The 20,322-nt window shown below is 40.5% G+C and overlaps 1 protein-coding gene across 2 annotated transcripts in view; it reads right to left on the bottom strand.

Annotated features, from left to right (window-relative positions):
- LOC311106321 (vascular endothelial growth factor A-A-like) overlaps positions 1-19,446 on the bottom strand; it is a 22,969-nt gene extending 3,523 nt beyond the window's left edge. The window contains exons 1-6 of one of the 2 annotated variants that reach the window (XM_084148636.1): positions 18,677-19,446; positions 16,351-16,396; positions 15,662-15,802; positions 15,178-15,374; positions 12,209-12,285; positions 4,332-4,364 (exon numbers count right to left, since the gene is read on the bottom strand). In XM_084148636.1, coding sequence (XP_084004762.1) covers positions 4,332-4,364; positions 12,209-12,285; positions 15,178-15,374; positions 15,662-15,802; positions 16,351-16,396; positions 18,677-18,811 — 629 coding nt within the window. In that variant the 5' untranslated portion in view covers positions 18,812-19,446. The remainder of the gene's footprint in view (positions 1-4,331; positions 4,365-12,208; positions 12,286-15,177; positions 15,375-15,661; positions 15,803-16,350; positions 16,397-18,676) is intronic. The other variant, XM_084148637.1, reaches the window with a different exon arrangement.
- Positions 19,447-20,322: the final 876 nt, after the last annotated feature.

Here is a 20,322-nt window from a genome sequence, read left to right as displayed (position 1 = left end):
ATTGTTCATTCACACAGAGTCTATAGGAGTGAGAGAATGGACTGAAATAGAATCAAATGGTCTCAATAAATCTAGTAAGTAAGAATTGGACAAGTAAGCCTTGTCCGAGCCAGAACGGCCTTTTTGTCACCGGTGTAGCGAAATAAATGATCAAAAGAAGACTGGCTTCTAGACATTCTTACACCAAAAAGAAAGGGTTTCACAAGTTTAATATTTAAGTTTGGCTGTGTAAGCTGTTTCTTTGCCCAAACACTCTCTCAGCTACTCTTAACATTCCCAAATGGATAGTGGACTATAGATGGTTGGTTGTTTAGCAACAAAACTGGCGCTTGCGCAACTATGGGGCAAACCAGACAGGGCCGGCTTAGATTGTTGACATGTAAACTACACTACCGGTCAAACGTTCTAGAACACCTACTCATTCAAGGGTTTTTCTTTATTTGTACTATTTTCTACATTGTAGAATAATAGTGAAGACATCAAAACTATGAAATAACACATATGGAATCATGTAGTAACCAAAGAAAAGTGTTAAACAAATCAAAATATATTTTATATTTGAGATTCTTCAAATAGCCACCCTTTGCCTTGATGTCAGCTTTGCACACTCTTGGCATTCTCTCAACCAGCTTCATTATGTAGTCACCTGGAATGGATTTCAATTAACAGGTGTGCCTTCTTAAAAGTTAATTTGTGGAATTTATTTCCTTCTTAATGCATTTGAGCCAATCAGTTGTGTTGTGACAAGGTAGGGGGGTATACAGAAGATAGCCTTATTTGGTAAAAGACCAAGTCCATGTTATGGCAAGAACAGCTCAAATAAGCAAAGAGAAATGACAGTCCATCATTACTTTAAGACAAAGGTCAGTCAATACGGAATATTTCAAGAACTTTGAACGTTTCTTCAAGTGCAGTCGCAAAAACCATCAAGAGCTATGATGAAACTGGCTCTCATGAGGACCGCCACAGGAAAGGAAGACCCAGAGTTACCTCTGCTGCAGAGGATAAGTTCATTAGAGTTACCAGCCTCAGAAATTGCAGCTCAAGTAACAAACACATCTCAACATCAACTGTTCAGAGGAGACTGTGTGAATCAGGCCTTCATGGTCGAATTGCTGCAAAGAAACCACTACTAAAGGACACCAATAAGAAGAGACTTGCTTGGGCCAAGAAACACAAGCAATGGACATTAGACTGGTGGAAATGTGTCCTTTGGTCTGGAGTCCAAATTTGAGATTTTTGGTTCCAAACGCCATGTCTTTGTGAGATGCGGTGTAGGTGAAAAGATGATCTCTGCATGTGTAGTTCCCACCGTAAAGCATGGAGGAGGTGTTATGGTGTGGGGGTGCATTGCTGGTGACACTGTCAGTGATTTATTTAGAATTCAAGGCACACTTAACCAGCATGGCTACCAAAGCATTCTGCACGATACGCCATCCAATCTGGTTTGGGCTTAGTGGGACTATCATTTGTTTTTCAAAAGGACAATGACCCAACACACCTCCAGGATGTGTAAGGGCTATTTTACCAAGAAGGAGAGTGATGGAGTGCTGCTTCAGATGACCTGGCCTCCACAATCCCCCGACCTCAACCAAATTGAGATGGTTTGGGTTGAGTCGGACCGCAGAGTGAAGGAAAATCAGCCAACAAGTGCCCAGCATATGTGGGAACTCCTTCAAGACTGTTGGAAAAGCATTACTGGTGAAGCTGGTTGAGAGAATGCCAAGAGTGTGCAAAGCTGTCATCAAGGCAAAGGGTGGCTATTTGAAGAATATCACATATAAAATGTATTTTGATTTTTTGGTTACTAGTGGATTTGGATAGCATTGACATGAAATCGGTCAAAACACCTCAAAACAAGACTTGGTATCAAGAACAAGATTAAATTAGTCACTTACAATTCCCCACATGGCCGTTTCTTGTCACTGTTGGTAGCTATCTGGCCATCTAGAATCACAACTCACGGACTTCTGACCCATTTAAGCGTGCACATCTTTTTCGTGACGTTGTCAGCTAACCCATCTAGAAGGTTCAGCCTAGTTCTCTTTCAACTAATCTGGGTCAGCAGTCTTGGCTGATTGAACTCAACAAGCTCTCACAGTCTCACTGCAGAATTAGACGTTTTTTGCACTTTTCTCCAAATGTCAAATTTCAAAGTTGCTCCAAACGTCACATTTCAAAGTTAAGGGTTAAGGTTTTGGGTTAAGGTTTTGGATGGGATTAAAATATTACATTTAAGCATTCATTCTGAATGGTTAAATTAAGGGTTAAGTTTTGGGATAGGGTTAAAAATAAAACATGAGGGTCCACCACTGGGATTAAACATGCAACCTTCTGATCCGGAGTCATAGGATGATGAGGGTCCACCACCCCCGTCCACAACACCCTAGCAAAACCCAAGCCTACTTGATGATAATAGCGCCCACTGTTGCCCCTAGTGTCCGGTTTTGAAGGCATTTCCCGATGTCCTTAGGACACGGACAGACGTCCAATTTCGAAGTAAATCTTGAATGATCTGCCTGTTCAACTTGTTTGATATAACAATGAGCTCCAGGTAGTGTATTCACTACCAGCAGATTTAACAGGTGCAGGATATATAACAAAATGTGACAAGAAAGGAACATTTCCGCACAATGATTGGGTGAACCTAGACTAGAGTTAGCTTCCATAGGATGACTGATCCAGCTCATTGATCTTCAGAGGTCTTTTGTACCATCATTAACACCACTGTGACTAACTACCCAGGAGGCTCCTCTCCCAGGGCCTGATTAATGCAGGGGCATTCATGGGCTGAAGCCCAGGGGCCCAAGCCTGTAGGGGGCCCTTGAAGCAGAGCTACATTGAAATGTATACATTTTTTATTTTTTTACTGCAACCTCCAAGAGGCAGATAAAAAAAAAAAAAAAAAAAACATTTTTACAGTTAAATTACGTCTTTATTATTAGGCTCATAAAAGAATGTGTGCACTTGCAAGCGCCTGAAAAGGGGAGGGGGGCCCTATAAAATATCTAAGCCCTGTGTCACGCCTGCTCCCGCTTCCCTGCCCTGGCGCTCAAGGGCGCCAGGCTGCCCATCATTACGCACACCTGTCACCATCGTTACGCGCATCTGCGCTCATTGGACTCACCTGGACTCCTTCCCTTTGTTGATTGCCCTTATATATCTGTCTGTTCCCCAGGTTGATCCTGTGTCTGTATTAATGCTGTTTTGTTCCCCTTGTCCAGACGCTGTTCTTGTTTTGTTATATGTCCGTTTTTTCATTAAATGTTCACAACCTGTACTTGCTTCCTGTCTCCCTGTGTCTGTCCTCACACCCTGGGGCCTATGATTTCTTAATCCAACCCTGCCGTCACCACAGCACGGTCAGGTGTAAAAGTTAAGCAAACAGTAAAGCACGGTAGCATTCAAAACAAGAGTTGAACAACCCCTGGGGCATCTCAGTGTAGAAACATGGTGGCAGGGAGCACTAAAGCCATCAGCCTTCAGACTCATAAATGGTTAAAACAAGGTCGGTCAGATTGGGTCGCAGAAACAAACCCTTATCTATACCGCTGGACATATTACATATAAAACCTAAATACAACCAAAGACCCTGGTAATCCCATAGGTTTAGGCAATAGGAAAACTAGAGAATCATGTGTAGAGGGGGGAAAATATTGTAGTACAAGAAATCCACTCTAGCCAGACCCATAAACACACACAAAAAAAAGTTAAAGGGGGTATCTAAAAAGACACATTGAAATCTACACATCACAGGATCTTGTAAAACAGAGTTAAAGACATGAACCCTGAGACATACTTAAAGGCAGGTACAGAAGGGTGGATCATAACAGAGGAATGTAAAGAGCAGCATGTGTATATAAAACGACATTAGATGAAAGGAGCAGAGGACATTGACCTCATCAGGTGTCACTTATTCACCTGAGTGAAGCATTCTAGGGGTTTTCCGTGTGTCTCACCTGAGAGCTCAAAGGGTCATGATATTAGAATGGATAAAAGGGATGTGATTATTTGTGAACTTCAGGAAGCTCATTGGATCTGTGCCAACATGGTAGTGTAAGTGATCATTTGATACACTGTTGTATACCGTGTGTAACAACACACATTTTAAGAGAGAAATGCTGAAAATGTGTGAGCACAGGAGAAAGAGCGATAGAGAGAGTGATAGAGAGAGAGAGAGAGAGAGAGAGAGTGTGTGTGAGAGAGAGAGAGTTTGAGAGCGAGAGGACAGTGAAAGATAGAGGGAGAAAGACAATGCCAAAGAGATGGATAGACAAGAAAATAATAGACATCGCTTCTCAAATCAACACAGAGCAAGAGTCTGTACTCACTTTTCTCTCTGTTCTTTCACTTCTTTCTTTGGCCTGAGAGACAGAAACAAACAACATGACGTTACCTTACAGCCCTTACCTTACTATTAAGCATGCAACTGTTAAGAAAATGACTAAAAACGGTTAAATCCCCTTGGATTGATGAGGAATTGAAACATTGTATGGTTGAGAGGGATGAAGCAAAAGGTATGGCATATAAGTCTAGCAGCACAACAGTTGGGCAAACATACTGAAAATTGAGAAATCATGTGACTAAACTAAATAAAAAGAAGAAGAAACTATACTATGAAACAAAAATAAATGATATAAAGAATGATAGTAAAAAGCTTTGGAGCACCTTAAATGCAATTTTGGGCAAAAAGGCAAACTCGGCTCCATCATTCATTTAATCAGATTCATCACAAAACCCACCAATATTGCCAACTACTTTAGTGATTTTTTAATTGGCAAGAAACGCTGACATTTCACATCTAAGTATATCTGACTAAATTATGAAAGACAAGCATTGTACTTTTGAATTCCGTAAAGTGAGTGTGGAAGAGGTAAAAAAAGTATTGTTGTATATCAACAATGACAACCTGGATGGAAAGTTACTAAGGATATTAGAGGACGATATTGCCAGTCCTATTTGCCATATCTTCAATTTAAGCCTACTAGAAAATGTGTTCCCTCAGGCCTGGCGGGATGCAAAAGTCATTCCGCTACCCAAGAATAGTAAAGCCTCCTTTACTGGCTCAAATAGCCGACGAATCAGCCTGTTAGCAACCCTTAATAAACTTTTGGAAAAAATGGTGTTTGACCAGATAAAATGCTATTTTACAGTAAACAAATTGACTGATGATTGGCTGAGAGAAATTGATGATCAAATGATTGTGGGAGCTGTTTTGTTAGACTCCAGTGCGGCTTTTGACATTATCAATCATAGTCTGTTGGTGGAAAAAACTTGTGTTATGGCTTTACACCCCCTGCTATATTGTGGATAAAGATTTACCTGTCTAACAGAACACAGAGGGTGTTCTTTAATGGAAGCCTCTCCAACATAATCCCGGTAGAATCAGGAATTCCCCAGGGCAGCTGTCTAGGCCCCTTACTTTTTTAAATCTTTACCAACGACATGCCACTGGCTTTGAGTAAAGCCTGTGTGTCTATGTACGCGGATGACTCAACACTATACACGTCAGCTACTACAGCAACTGAAATGACTGCAACACTTAACAAAGAGCTGCAGTTAGTTTCAGAATGGGGGGCAAGGAATAAGTGATTCCTAAATATTTCAAAAATTAAAAGCATTGTATTTGGGGCAAACCATTTACTAAACCCTAAACCTCAACAAAATCCTGTAATGAAAAATGTGGAAATTGAGCAAGTTGAGGTGACTAAACTGCTTGGAGTAACCCTGGATTGTAAACTGTCATGGTCAAAACATATTGATACAACAGTAGCCAAAATGGGGAGAAGTCTGTCCATAATAAAGCGTTGCTCTGCCTTCTTAACAACACTATCAACAAGGCAGGTCCTACAGGCCCTAGTTGTCGCACCTGGACTACTATTCCATTGTGTGGTCAGGTGCCACAAAGTGGAAAAGAGATTGACTTCATCACTCCTTGTTTTTGTAAGAAGTGTTGACAAGCTGAATGTACCAAGCTGTCTGTTTAAACTACTAGCACACAGCTCGGACACACATGCATACCCCACAAAAAATGCCGCCAGAGGTCTCTTCACAATCTCCAAGTCCAGAACAGACTATGGGAGGTGCACAGTACTACATAGAGCAGGGGTGTCAAACGTACGGCCCGCGGGCCGGATCAGGCCCGCAAACGGGTTTAATCCGGCCCGCGAGATGATTTTTAAAAAAAATAAAAAAAAATTAAAAATAAACATTTGTAAAGTATAAAAATGCGCTGCAATTTTTCAATAAAATAAACTGCTGTTCCAATTGCGTCCACTGGATGGCGCAATAGCAATTGTGTTAAGCAAGCAAACTGTTTATACCGGGGCAGAGCAAGTAGGTCAAGCACGTGCAGCCAATGAGCTACTTTGTTTTGCCCGCGATATTTATTACGGCTTCTACTTTTAACATTATGTGCTTTGGCACCCTCATTGCCCCAATATGTCTCTGTCAAAAAAGAGAAAAGTGGACGCAGAGTGCAGAGTGTTCCAAGAAAAATGGTCATCCTATTTAATCACGGAATTGAATGGGAAAGCTGTATGTTTGGTGTGTTCACAGCATGTTGCAGTGCTGAAAGAATATAACCTTCGTCACCACTATGTGAGTCTTCATGCCGACAAATATGACAACTTTCAAGGACAGCGGAGATGAGAGAAGGTGAATGAACTGTTGTCGGGTCTGAAGAAACAGCAGTCTGTGTTTACTCACAGCCGAGACATCAGTGACGCTGCAGTGAAAGCTAGCTACCTCATTGCTAATGAAATCGCAGTGGCTTCAAAACCATTTAGTGAGGGTGAATTTGTAAAAACATGCATGATGAAGGCAGCGGAGATTGTGTGCCCTGAAAAGCGGCAGGCTTTTGCAAATATCAGCCTGACAAGAAACACAGTTGCAGACAGGATTTCCGATCTTTCAGTGGATTTGGACAGCCAGTTGAAGCAAAAAGTAAAGTCATTTATTGCGTTTTCAGTTGCAATTGATGAAAGCACGGACATTACAGATGTTGCACAACTGGCCATTTTTTCCTCCGCGGAGTTGATGACACATTGACCGTCACCGAGGAGTTTGTGGAGTTGGTGCCGATGACAGATACAACGACAGCAGCTGATATTTTTACCGCACTCGTCGGCGCGCTGGACAGGGTCGGAGTGGACTGGTCCCGCGCTGTCAGCCTGGCTACAGATGGTGCGCCCTCAATGATCGGGAAAAAAGCAGGCGTTGTGACAAAGTTCAGAGAGAAAGTGCAATCTGCAAATGGAGGACGTGATTTTTTGACTTTTCACTGTATTTTGCACCAGGAGGCTTTGTGTTGCAAGTCATTAAAGATGGATAACGTCATGAAGGTGGTCATCCAAACTGTTAATTTCATCCGATCCAGAAGCCTGAATCACCGCCAGTTTGACAGCCTTCTCAGAGAGAAAGACCACATCTATGGCCTGCCATACCACACTGAGGTAAGATGGTTAAGCCGAGGTGCTGTGCTGAGGCGTTTCTTTGATTTACGAGAAGAAATTGAACAGTTCATGGAAGAAAAGGGCAAACCAGTGTTAGAATTTCATTCCGCAGAATGGATGCAGGACCTTGCATTTATGGTGGATGTTACAGAGCACCTGAATAACTTGAACAAACAGCTGCAAGGGCGCAACAAAGTTGTCACGCAGTATTATGACAGCATACGTTCTTTCAAGTTGAAGCTGTCATTGTGGGAGACGCAACTTGCCGGTGGTGATGCAGCTCACTTCCCCTGTCTGAAAAATGTGTGCGCGACCCAACATGTGGCAGACATGAAGCGGTTCAAAGATAAAATAACGGGACTGTTACGGCAGTTTGAGCAACGCTTTCAGATTTATGTTTATATGTTTTTATGTTGATGTGCTATTGTTTTTAATTGATTTTATTTTATTTGTATATTTAACCTATTCTTGACTCTGTGGTTCTTGCACTTGTTTGGGGAACAGGATTTCATTATTTTTATCTACATTTCTGCCTGAGAAATGACACCCTGATATAGTTCTGTGATCTGTGATATACTTCTGTGAATCACTGAGGCATTGTGTGTTTGTGTGTTCTTTGTCCTCAGAACTTTCAAATAACTTGAGGTGTTATGATTAATAGTGATGTTGTGCTTTTGGACACTGTCCTCAGGCTCCAGCTTTATGTTTATATGTTTTTATGTTGATGTGCTATTGTTTTTAATTGTTTTTATTTTATTTGTATATTTAACCTATTCTTGACTCTGTGGTTCTTGCACTTGTTTGGGGAACAGGATTTCATATTATTTTTATCTACATTTCTGCCTGAGAAATGACACCCTGATATAGTTCTGTGATCTGTGATATACTTCTGTGAATCACTGAGGCATTGTGTGTTTGTGTGTTCTTTGTCCTCAGAACTTTCAAATAACTTGAGGTGTTTTATGATTAATAGTGATGTTGTGCTTTTGGACACTGTCCTCAGGCTCCAGCTTTATGTTTATATGTTTTTATGTTGATGTGCTATTGTTTTTAATTGTTTTTATTTTATTTGTATATTTAACCTATTCTTGACTCTGTGGTTCTTGCACTTGTTTGGGGAACAGGATTTCATTATTTTTATCTACATTTCTGCCTGAGAAATGACACCCTGATATAGTTATGTGATCTGTGATATACTTCTGTGAATCACTGAGGCATTGTGTGTTTGTGTGTTCTTTGTCCTCAGAACTTTCAAATAACTTGAGGTGTTATGATTAATAGTGATGTTGTGCTTTTGGACACTGTCCTCAGGCTCCAGCTTTATGTTTATATGTTTTTATGTTGATGTGCTATTGTTTTTAATTGTTTTTATTTTATTTGTATATTTAACCTATTCTTGACTCTGTGGTTCTTGCACTTGTTTGGGGAACAGGATTTCATATTATTTTTATCTACATTTCTGCCTGAGAAATGACACCCTGATATAGTTCTGTGATCTGTGATATACTTCTGTGAATCACTGAGGCATTGTGTGTTTGTGTGTTCTTTGTCCTCAGAACTTTCAAATAACTTGAGGTGTTTTATGATTAATAGTGATGTTGTGCTTTTGGACACTGTCCTCAGGCTCCAGCTTTATGTTTATATGTTTTTATGTTGATGTGCTATTGTTTTTAATTGTTTTTATTTTATTTGTATATTTAACCTATTCTTGACTCTGTGGTTCTTGCACTTGTTTGGGGAACAGGATTTCATTATTTTTATCTACATTTCTGCCTGAGAAATGACACCCTGATATAGTTATGTGATCTGTGATATACTTCTGTGAATCACTGAGGCATTGTGTGTTTGTGTGTTCTTTGTCCTCAGAACTTTCAAATAACTTGAGGTGTTATGATTAATAGTGATGTTGTGCTTTTGGACACTGTCCTCAGGCTCCAGCTTTATGTTTATATGTTTTTATGTTGATGTGCTATTGTTTTTAATTGTTTTTATTTTATTTGTATATTTAACCTATTCTTGACTCTGTGGTTCTTGCACTTGTTTGGGGAACAGGATTTCATTATTTTTATCTACATTTCTGCCTGAGAAATGACACCCTGATATAGTTCTGTGATCTGTGATATACTTCTGTGAATCACTGAGGCATTGTGTGTTTGTGTGTTCTTTGTCCTCAGAACTTTCAAATAACTTGAGGTGTTATGATTAATAGTGATGTTGTGCTTTTGGACACTGTCCTCAGGCTCCAGCTTTATGTTTATATGTTTTTATGTTGATGTGCTATTGTTTTTAATTGTTTTTATTTTATTTGTATATTTAACCTATTCTTGACTCTGTGGTTCTTGCACTTGTTTGGGGAACAGGATTTCATATTATTTTTATCTACATTTCTGCCTGAGAAATGACACCCTGATATAGTTCTGTGATCTGTGATATACTTCTGTGAATCACTGAGGCATTGTGTGTTTGTGTGTTCTTTGTCCTCAGAACTTTCAAATAACTTGAGGTGTTTTATGATTAATAGTGATGTTGTGCTTTTGGACACTGTCCTCAGGCTCCAGCTTTATGTTTATATGTTTTTATGTTGATGTGCTATTGTTTTTAATTGTTTTTATTTTATTTGTATATTTAACCTATTCTTGACTCTGTGGTTCTTGCACTTGTTTGGGGAACAGGATTTCATTATTTTTATCTACATTTCTGCCTGAGAAATGACACCCTGATATAGTTATGTGATCTGTGATATACTTCTGTGAATCACTGAGGCATTGTGTGTTTGTGTGTTCTTTGTCCTCAGAACTTTCAAATAACTTGAGGTGTTATGATTAATAGTGATGTTGTGCTTTTGGACACTGTCCTCAGGCTCCAGCTTTATGTTTATATGTTTTTATGTTGATGTGCTATTGTTTTTAATTGTTTTTATTTTATTTGTATATTTAACCTATTCTTGACTCTGTGGTTCTTGCACTTGTTTGGGGAACAGGATTTCATTATTTTTATCTACATTTCTGCCTGAGAAATGACACCCTGATATAGTTCTGTGATCTGTGAAACAGTTCTGTTAATCACTGAGGCATTGTGTGTTTGTGTGTTCTTTTTCTTTAGAATTTTCAAATAAACTTGACGTGTTTTATGATTAATAGTGATGTTGTGCTTGTACTATTTTGGACACACTGTCCTCAGGCTCCAGCTTTATGTTGTATGTTGATCGTATTAAAACAAAGAAAACAATCTGAAGTTGTTGTTTTTAAGTTATATATATACCATGATTTTTCCGGTCCGGCCCACTTGGGAATAGATTTTCCTCCATGTGGCCCCTGAGCTAAAATGAGTTTGACACCCCTGACATAGAGCCATGACTAAATGGAACTCTATTCCACATCAGGTAACTGATGCAAGCAGTAGAATCAGATTTAAATAACAGGTAAAAATACACCTTATGGAACAGCGGGGACTGTGAAGAGACACACACAAAGGTACATACACACGCATACGCACACAAGCGCTAGCACACGCACTCTACACACACATACATTGTAATATGGTTTTATGGTGGTATTATACATGTTGTTTTGTAGATATGTAGTGGTGTAATAATGTTATATGATGTACTGTTTTATATTTTGTTTTATATGTGATGTAAGTGACTTAATGTGTTTTGACCCCAGGAAGAGTAGCTGCTGCCTTGGTAACAGCTAATGGGGATCCCTAATAAATACAAAATACAGCCCACCGTTTGTTTCTTTGTAAACAGATTCAGATCATCAACAGTGGACAGATAGATATACATAGACAGGGATCAGCTTGGGTGGCCATGTAGCACTCTGCTACTCTAGTGTTTTCCATCCCTGATCCCTAAGTAGTCATGACAAGGATGGCTTTCTCCCTGGCTTATCTCCTTGATTTGTTTTCAAACAACAACAACACACACACACACACACACACACACAAATACACACTATCTGATAACAATAGCCGAAGGTCAAGTCTATTTTGTTGTTCAACTTGACAGCTCATTTCCCTATAACTGATTATGGAGCAACGAATCCTCTGGCTCACAGGTAATCCAGTGGGTACAGGAGGCCAAGAATTGTGAAACGTCACATTTAATTTCACAGTACTCTCAATAGGTTAGGAGAAAACCATGTAAATCTATGCAGTCTACTTATAAACTAGTTAGAGTTGTGAAAACATAGTCATTTACAAAGAGTTTACTAATGGTTAACAAACTATGAATTAATGGTTTATGAGTAGTTTATATGCTGGTTATGAAAATGTGGAAAATTATACACACTGAATGTAGGATAGAAATCTTTATAAAATGTTAAATGAGTAGCTATGGTGTTAAAGGAAAAGCTGATACATGGTTCATACCGTGTCACTTTTCTGTGACCTGCAAAGTGTCTCAGAGTAGGAGTGCTGATCTAGGATCAGTTTTGCCTTAAAATCATCATGAATACGATAATATGGACAGGAGGGATCTGACCCTAAATCCGCACCCCTACTCTTATACGCTTTGTGGATACAGGCCTTGATCAGTGCTCAGTGTGATTGTAGATGGCACCCGGAAGTAGGAACATACTTTTAGTTATCTAACAGAGACAATCAATATCGCGGTTTACAGTAAATACCCCTGAATTCCTCGTAGAAGACCTCCATATGCCCTGAACTGAGAAGAACACTGGATTAGATAGAAGGTGTGTGTGTGTGTGCGTAACTGCAGCATGTTTACAAAATAATACTTAAACATGTCTTACCTGCATTCACATGCACTGTGTTCTGTAAAACTCATAAAGATATCATTTTGTTGCCTTTGGGGTTTTATTCTTTTTATCTGTGGAAACAAAAACAGGAGAAGACAGAGTCCAATATAGAACGGTCAAACATACTCACACATATAGACTCTCTCCTTTCCCATTTGCTCTCTGACATTATACTCAAATATACAATACGCACATATATTGTTTACACACTTTTATACCATTGCAATGTTGAATACTTGTTTCTGATTGGCTTGAAGGGCATTCTAGAGCGTGCATTATTTCCCTATAATGCACGGTATATTTGCGCGGTAGAATGCAATGGCTATAGTTCATTCTTACATGTTCTATGTTTGAGCTGCTTTTGAAAGCAAAAGTATATTTGAAAACTTTACTGGCATTGTTGAATTTGATTTTCATAATGGCAAGCTAGGACTGATGGTTTGGTTAGCTAAACTAGCAAGTCTGTTTGTTTGGTTACCACGGCAACTACTGTAGCTATCTAGTAAACTTGCTAGCTACTTCAGTGGATGTTGAACACATTTTTACCAGCAAATGAACACATTTCCTGCCGCAAATCCGTTAAATTATAGCCATGGTATAAAAGGGATAATCAACTCGGGGCTCTATGCGTTCTCTGGAAAATAATGCAACTTTGCGTCGTGGAACACACCTTCCATGTCATTCATTATTTTCCATAGAACGCATAGCCCCTTGTTGATTATCCCTTACATATATCATGGCATTGTTGAATACGTTTCTGATTGGCTTGAAGGGCATTCTAGAGCGTGCATTATTTCCCTATAACGCACGGTATATTTGCACGGTAGAATCCAATGGCTATAGTCAGAGATGTGGACTAGAGTTACGTGACTTGGACTCAAGTACTACTCAAGTCACACATTTTGCGACTTAAGATTTGACTTGGCAAAAATAAAAAACACTTGCCACTTGACTTTGACTTGAGCATCTATGACTTGTGACTTAACTTGGACTTGAGCTGTATGACTCCAGAGACTCGATATGTCATCTCGCGCACTATGTAAGCCTATCTGTCCTTCATATCAGAGTGCTGCAGGTTCTGTGCATTCTGTTCTGTGTCTTGAACAATCAGATTCACGGAAATCACAGTTTGCGCAGGCCAGGCACAAAGCACATAATCTAGCAAAGCGCACGCCGCTCCACTGTCCTCCAATATTTATTTAGCAAAAGTGATAACACATCACTACCGACATACACAAGCAAGAACTCTTCACAGAAATGTTGCAGCAGCCTACACCTAAACTGTATAGGAAGAAAACGAGACGATTTCTCAGTCTGATCAACTAGGCTACTGATAACAACTGCAGCCCGCAGCTGCATAGGCTACAGCCAATGCTCCCTGTCCCCTCTCGGCAGGGTTATGTAGCCTATTTATTGCCCATATATTTGTGTTAGGAGAAAATGTGAATGTGATCAAATTTGGTTTAGGCTATATTCAAACTTGGGCTGACTGGCTAGACTACCTTGAACTTTTCAATCCAAAAGTATTAAATGAAATGAATAAAAAAAAAACAATACTGATTACATAAATAGACTGTGCGAGTTACTTTTAATTGCAGTTGCATAGGCCTATGCAATGCAAACCTGCATAAAGCAAGCTCAACCCTGTGAGTTCTATTGTCCAATTGCAATGGTTGTGTCTGTGTAAAGGAAAGTCTGGTTTAAAATATAATTAATATTAACAAGTACAAGGTTGCTGCAGTTTGACAGGGTTTCCATCCTCCCGAGGGCCAGGAGTTTTTCCATAATTTCTTTAAAACCCATTTGACCTGTTTAGAGAATATCTGTATACCTAGGTGGCAGGTAGCCTAGTGGATAAGGGTGTTGGGCCAGTAACCGAAAGGTTGATGGTTCAAATCCCTGAGCCAACTAGGTGAAATATCTGTTGGTGTGCCCTTGAGCTGGGCACTTTACCCTAATTACTCTGGATAAGAGCGTCTGCTAAATGACTAAAATGTACATCTGGTCCCATTGCCCATATAAATACATTTTTACAACTACTAATTAATCACTGTCAGACCCTATAGGGTCCTGATTTATACCTGGTTTGGTTACCAGATTAGCAAAACTCCAGGCCCGAGGCTAAACAATTTGCCCCACTACTCTGGGACCTAGTGCCAGCTGTGCATTAGGCCATTATTGGTCCCAAAAATCGTTGCATTCGGTTTCAAAGACTATGTGGTCGTGGGGGGGAAAGGATGCAGTTCGTAAAACATGTCTGTCCAAAATCACGGATGCATTGCAATTGCAATGAAATTGGCATAAAACACTTAACCATTGACTTGAGGACTCAAACCCAAAATTAGGGATTTTTATTACTTGGAACTTGGATTTGGACTTGAGACTCGAAGATTCAGACTTGAGACTTGCAAAATGGTGACTTGGTCCCATCTCTTGCTAACATGTTCTATCTTTGAGTTGCTTTTGAAAGTAAAAGTATAGATATATGTAAGGGATAATCAACTCGGGCTCTATATGTTCTCTGGAAAATAATGCAACTCCGTGGAAGCTTCCACGTCATTCAATATTTTCCATAGAGCGCATAGCCCCTCGTTGATTATCCCTTACATATATCTACATACATAGACCCACATAACTTGAAACACGCATGTAGCATACGGTATATTGATTGTCAGAAAGAGGCTGGAGAGATTCCTGAAAGGGATACTATAGAATGTGAGGATAGGGGGAGGCTAGAGGCTATGGGGTTAAAGGTTAAAGTTTAAGGGCTCTCACCTCCATAGTGATGTTACTGTGTTGTGAGGGGACATGGGAGATAGAGGAATTAACAGAGAGAGAGAAAGAAGTATGGGGTTAAGGGTTTCACCTCAATTATGTTATAAATGACATTTTGGGGAGGTTTCCAGTCTAAATGTAAGAGGTAATGGGGTTAAACAGTCAAAGGTCAGGGGTCAGTCTCTCACCTCCATGGTGACGTTATGTGTGGAGGTTGGAGTACACTGTAGCATCTCGTCATTGCAGCAGCCTGCGCAGCGTGTCAGCACCACACAGGACGGGATGAAGATGTGTTCTACCTCCTCTGGGTACTCCTGTGCGATCTCTACCAGCAGCTCCCTGGGCTGACACAGGCTCTTATTGTACACCTCCATGAAGGATATCACTGAGGAGAGACATACACACACATTTAGTATACCAAGAACCCATACACACATACTGTAAATAATCAACAAACACAAACACAGGGCTGCTTTGGCAAGATCACACATGCATATTACAAAATATACATCTACCACATTAACTTCCCTTCAACAACCAGCATCTCCCACCGGGATCACCCATACAAAAATGTATGCACGCATTACTGTAAGTCGCTATAGATAAAAGCGTCTACTACAGTACATGCCATATGTACATTATATTGTATATTTTATTATTATATTATCTCACCCATCAAGGTGTCTCTCTCCTTTCCTCTCACACTGTGGCTCTGGTATGCTTCTGTACTGACTCCCTCTTTCTCTCCCTCTCTCAGCCCCACAAAGCTTGGTACCTTCTGCACTGAAGCACTAAAAACATTGTAGCCTGGGGCTGCACATGTTGAGAAAGACATTGAGATACCACAGACAGACAACAACTCTGATTCCTCTTGGAGAGTAAGGGAGAAATGGGAAATCATAGCACACCCCCTGCAGTGTCCTATACCAGCCAAACCAAACATAGTATGAAACAATATCACATATAACATTCAGCTTCTGATCGAGAGCAGCTCCTTTCCAAATATATTGTGCAACTTATGCTTGTGTAAAGAAGCCAAGAGGGCCAGAGACTAAATTCCATTCTATAAAAATCCTGTTAACATAACATTTCCCTATCTTAACCTCACACAATATTTCAAATGGAATTCGTGGAGATTATAAGTGAAAATTGACAACATTCTGGTTGAAATGTGTTACTATGGCTTCAATGTTGGAGCCTATTCGTCCAACCTGAGGACCTAGTGCAGTTACGCTTCAGTCCACCAGGCGGTGTGGATCTCCCTGTGCTCTCAATGTGAACCACACAAACCCCGTTTCATTGGCAGTTTGCCTTCGAGGGAGCCCAATGAAAACCCTTTTCCCACGGTGCCTTACACCTACCGCCGTCATGCGAAATCCTCCATCCTTCTTTCGGTATGTGGGCACTCTGCACGGGAGAAAGGAAAAGGGGCACACAAATTGGAGGTTAGATTGTAGCCTTACATTTAAGAATGTCATATTACAGTGCAGTTCACATTGACTAAATTGTAACCGAAGAGGCTACGTGGCGCAGACACGATATGACATTGGCCGCTGTCAAATATCAACTGGTTTGTTTGTTTTGTTTCAAAGCCAAGGCCTACATTGTCGTTCACTGTGAAGATTGAATTAGTTGTACGCCTGTTTGCAAATGTAACCATTTAATTCTCTATGCGAGTGTAGGCTACGCAACTCAACAGACCACACTTGTTAATTGTTGCTACAATGACCCGCATCCAGCCCACAGTTTGCGACATTTCTCCATGGGGGGATTTCTGTCAGCAGTCCTGCCACAGTGGTTGGCATCTATCCACTTATATGCAAGCAAGTACGTACACAGGCACGCACGCACACACACACCATCATCATCATCATCATCATCACACACACACACACACACACACTCGTGCAATTGCTGCCCAGGATTGCGTGAGGCCGGGAGATGCATTACCAAGTGGCTTTCACTGAGGACTACGGAGTTTAGTCGGAACAATGCAAGCGCATAATATCAACCTCAACTGTGACCGCTGCTACCAATTCTCAGTCTCACATCGGAATTACACATTCATCCATGTTTCTTAAACATCAAATTTCAAAGTTGTTCCAAACGTCAAATTTCAAAGTGTTTAAGGATAAGTTTAGGCATTAACTCCAAATGTTTAAGGTTAGGGTTAAGTTCAGGCATTAACTCCACATTCTTAAGGTTAGGCATTAACTCCGAATGTTTAAGGTAAGGTTAAGGTTTGGAATATGCTTAAAGCAAAAAAATCAAAAACAACTTTCAATCGCTGGATTCGAACTTGCAATCTTTGGAATCAGAGGCAGATGCCCATCCACAATCCCCATCCACAACACTGAAACCTACTTGAAGGTAACAGCGCTCACTGTTGCCCCTAGTGGCCAGTTTCCACGTCATTTCCCGACTTCCTCAGACATGGATGGACGTCGAATACTGACTTATATCACGGGTGACTTGGCTGGACCATTTTCACCCCAGCCTGAAAAGTAAAATAGACCCGTCGTTTCTTTTCAGGTAGCAGCAGTCCCCGCCCCTTGGGTGGTGTGAGGGTCTGGCGATTGGGACTTATGAGAGCCGCAACACCTCAAAGGCTCTTATTGATGTCGTTTTTAATGATATTACTAATTACGACCACTAATAGTCCCCTGTAGCTCAATTGGTAGAGCATGGCGCTTGTAACGCCAGGGTAGTGGGTTCGATCCCCGGGACCACCCATACGTAAAAAATTTATGCGCACATGACTGTAAGTCACTTTGGATAAAAGCGTCTGCTAAATGGCATATTATATTATATTATTACTTGCGACAGCAGCAGAAGCTTTGACTCTACATGGTTGATTATTAGAGCTCGTTTAATAACAAACGCTTGACAGGTCTCATGGGGTGTTCACGGGTTGACTGATGAGGGGGTGCGGGAGAGAGAGGTGGGCTGAGAAAGTATAGGCCAATTCGATATAATTCAGGAGTAACCTATTCAGTCCTGTGTCTCCTTTTGAGGTATATTGGTTTTTTTTTGTGGTTTTTTTTCCTAAACTTTTGCTCAAGGGTTATGTGGAGGCTTCAAAATCTTGATTAATGATTTGCAAACCAGCATAGGCCTACGTCAAAGTCTACATTTTAAAGCGTTAAAGTAATTTTAAATCCTTAATAAAATATGAAGCCAATGCACTATTTTTCAGAAATGTTCATTTAAAATGTGGGTGGGTAGTGGACTTGTGGTATTCTGATAGTGCCGACTAAAATTAAGCTATAGGATCGAGTGTGCAGGCTGCGAACCTGCTGCCATATCTTTGCAAATTCAAAATGCCGCTGCGCCTTTAAAGCGTAATAATATCGCCAAGGTGGTTCTGAGCAGGCCCGCAATCACCAGTCTAGACTCTAAAGTTCATAACATTCGTTAAAAAACATTACATAGGCCTATTCCACCTCTGTGAACGACAAACGCACCACAGCAGAGAGTAAATACATTAAATTGGAGCAGTGTCAGATTAGCGTAATTGCTATTTAAATATATCCGAATCCACGAAACATTTTGAGGTTGTTAAAACATGAGCAATGACCTATCAAGGGGAGCGACAAGGACAACCTACACTTGACCATGTTTCACAAATATAATACATTTCTTGACGTCCATTTAGAGACCCTGGGTCTGTTATGACACATTATTTACCTTGACAGCTGACAAATACAGAAGCGTCAGGAGAAATAAGGTTATCAAACTGTCAACAAAGTTCATGATTGAAATTCCAAATGCAAATGTCGATTTAAAATCCATGCGGTCGTCTTGCGATTTCTTCCAAAGCATTTGTGAATTTTAAAACAGTAGGTTAATAACAAAGTGTAAGAACTGTTAGAACTTCTGTTAAAGGGGGACGGGGGGTTGTAGTGGCGTCAAATCCATTTTGGTCCCACGGTCGGAGCAGGCAAGACACCTGAGCAAAAATCCCTTGAGCATAGCGACCTTCAACTGTTGCCAATAATTTTCAAGATATCCAGAAATATGAAAATCCAGGATGCGTATCTTCTCACATTGTTCTGAAGTAGACCTTTATTTTTTTCAAATAAAATTGCAATCCACATTACAGAAGTAATTCCATAGGTCTACTTTGTGTACCAGGCGTCTCCAAATGCGTGTCCATTGGAAAAGGAGAAAATGCGATTACAGAAATTTCCACTCCTATCTCAACCCCAGAATTGTGCTTACAATAACACTCAAAGAATCCACTCTGTTATATGCGATCTGTCAAAACTTCCAACCATGACATGAACTGCGGTTTAATTTCGCTTTCTGCTCGTTCTCCCGGTTTGAATGATCCCAGCTCTCCTCTACCCTACTGTCGTTAACACATCACCGTAAAATAGTTTTGGAGGTCTACAACTTCTCCCCGTGGTTCTGTCTCTCGAGCCGCGAATATACTGTCGAATTGTCGTGTGCACGAAGGGATTGGAAGCCCCGGGTCAAAATTTCAATTGCTTTGGCTACTCCTCGGGTCCTCTCTCCTCGCCTCCTTCTCAAACCCCATTGGATTAGAAAGCCAGAGGTCCCGCCTCTCTGACCTTCTCTTCAAATGGTTTTTGAGAAGGAGGCGAGGAGCGAGGAGAGGACGCAAGGAGTTCAAAATTGAGAAAAGTCCCGAAAGTCGTTCATTGGCTAAAGGGAGGGGTGGGCGTGGTTACTCAATCTTGACAGAATTGTGAGGTCAGATCGCAGTGCTCTGATACTGACCGATTGGGCAGTGAGGTTCATCAATCAAACCTTGACAATGGCCATGTGGATCAAATCCGTAATGTATCATGGGTAAATTGAGACTGACTGACTAATAAATAACAATGAGTAGTTATTTATGATGCAAGGTTCTTTGTAGATCAGTCAGTCTGGCTGCAATGTCGAACAAGACCTTTGATCATAGGCTACACTTGGGAAAGCATACAGTGGGGAAAAAAGTATTTAGTCAGCCACCAATTGTGCAAGTTCTCCCACTTAAAAAGATGAGAGAGGTCTGTAATTTTCATCATAGGTACACGTCAACTATGACAGACAAATTGAGGGAAAAAAATCAAAAATATCACATTGTAGGATTTTTAATGAATTTATTTGCAAATTATGGTGGAAAATAAGTATTTGGTCACCTACAAACAAGCAAGATTTCTGGCTCTCACAGACCTGTAACTTCTTCTTTAAGAGGCTCCTCTGTCCTCCACTCGTTACCTGTATTAATGGCACCTGTTTGAACTTGTTATCAGTATTAAAGACACCTGTCCACAACCTCAAACAGTCACACTCCAAACTCCACTATGGCCAAGACCAAAGAGCTG

The sequence above is a fragment of the Coregonus lavaretus genome (genome assembly GCF_964263955.1).
Source record: "Coregonus lavaretus genome assembly, chromosome: 31".
NCBI classification, from domain to species: domain Eukaryota; kingdom Metazoa; phylum Chordata; class Actinopteri; order Salmoniformes; family Salmonidae; genus Coregonus; species Coregonus lavaretus.
The sequence above is the reverse complement of the archived record's forward strand: the minus strand, read 5'-3'. Positions and strand labels throughout refer to the sequence as shown.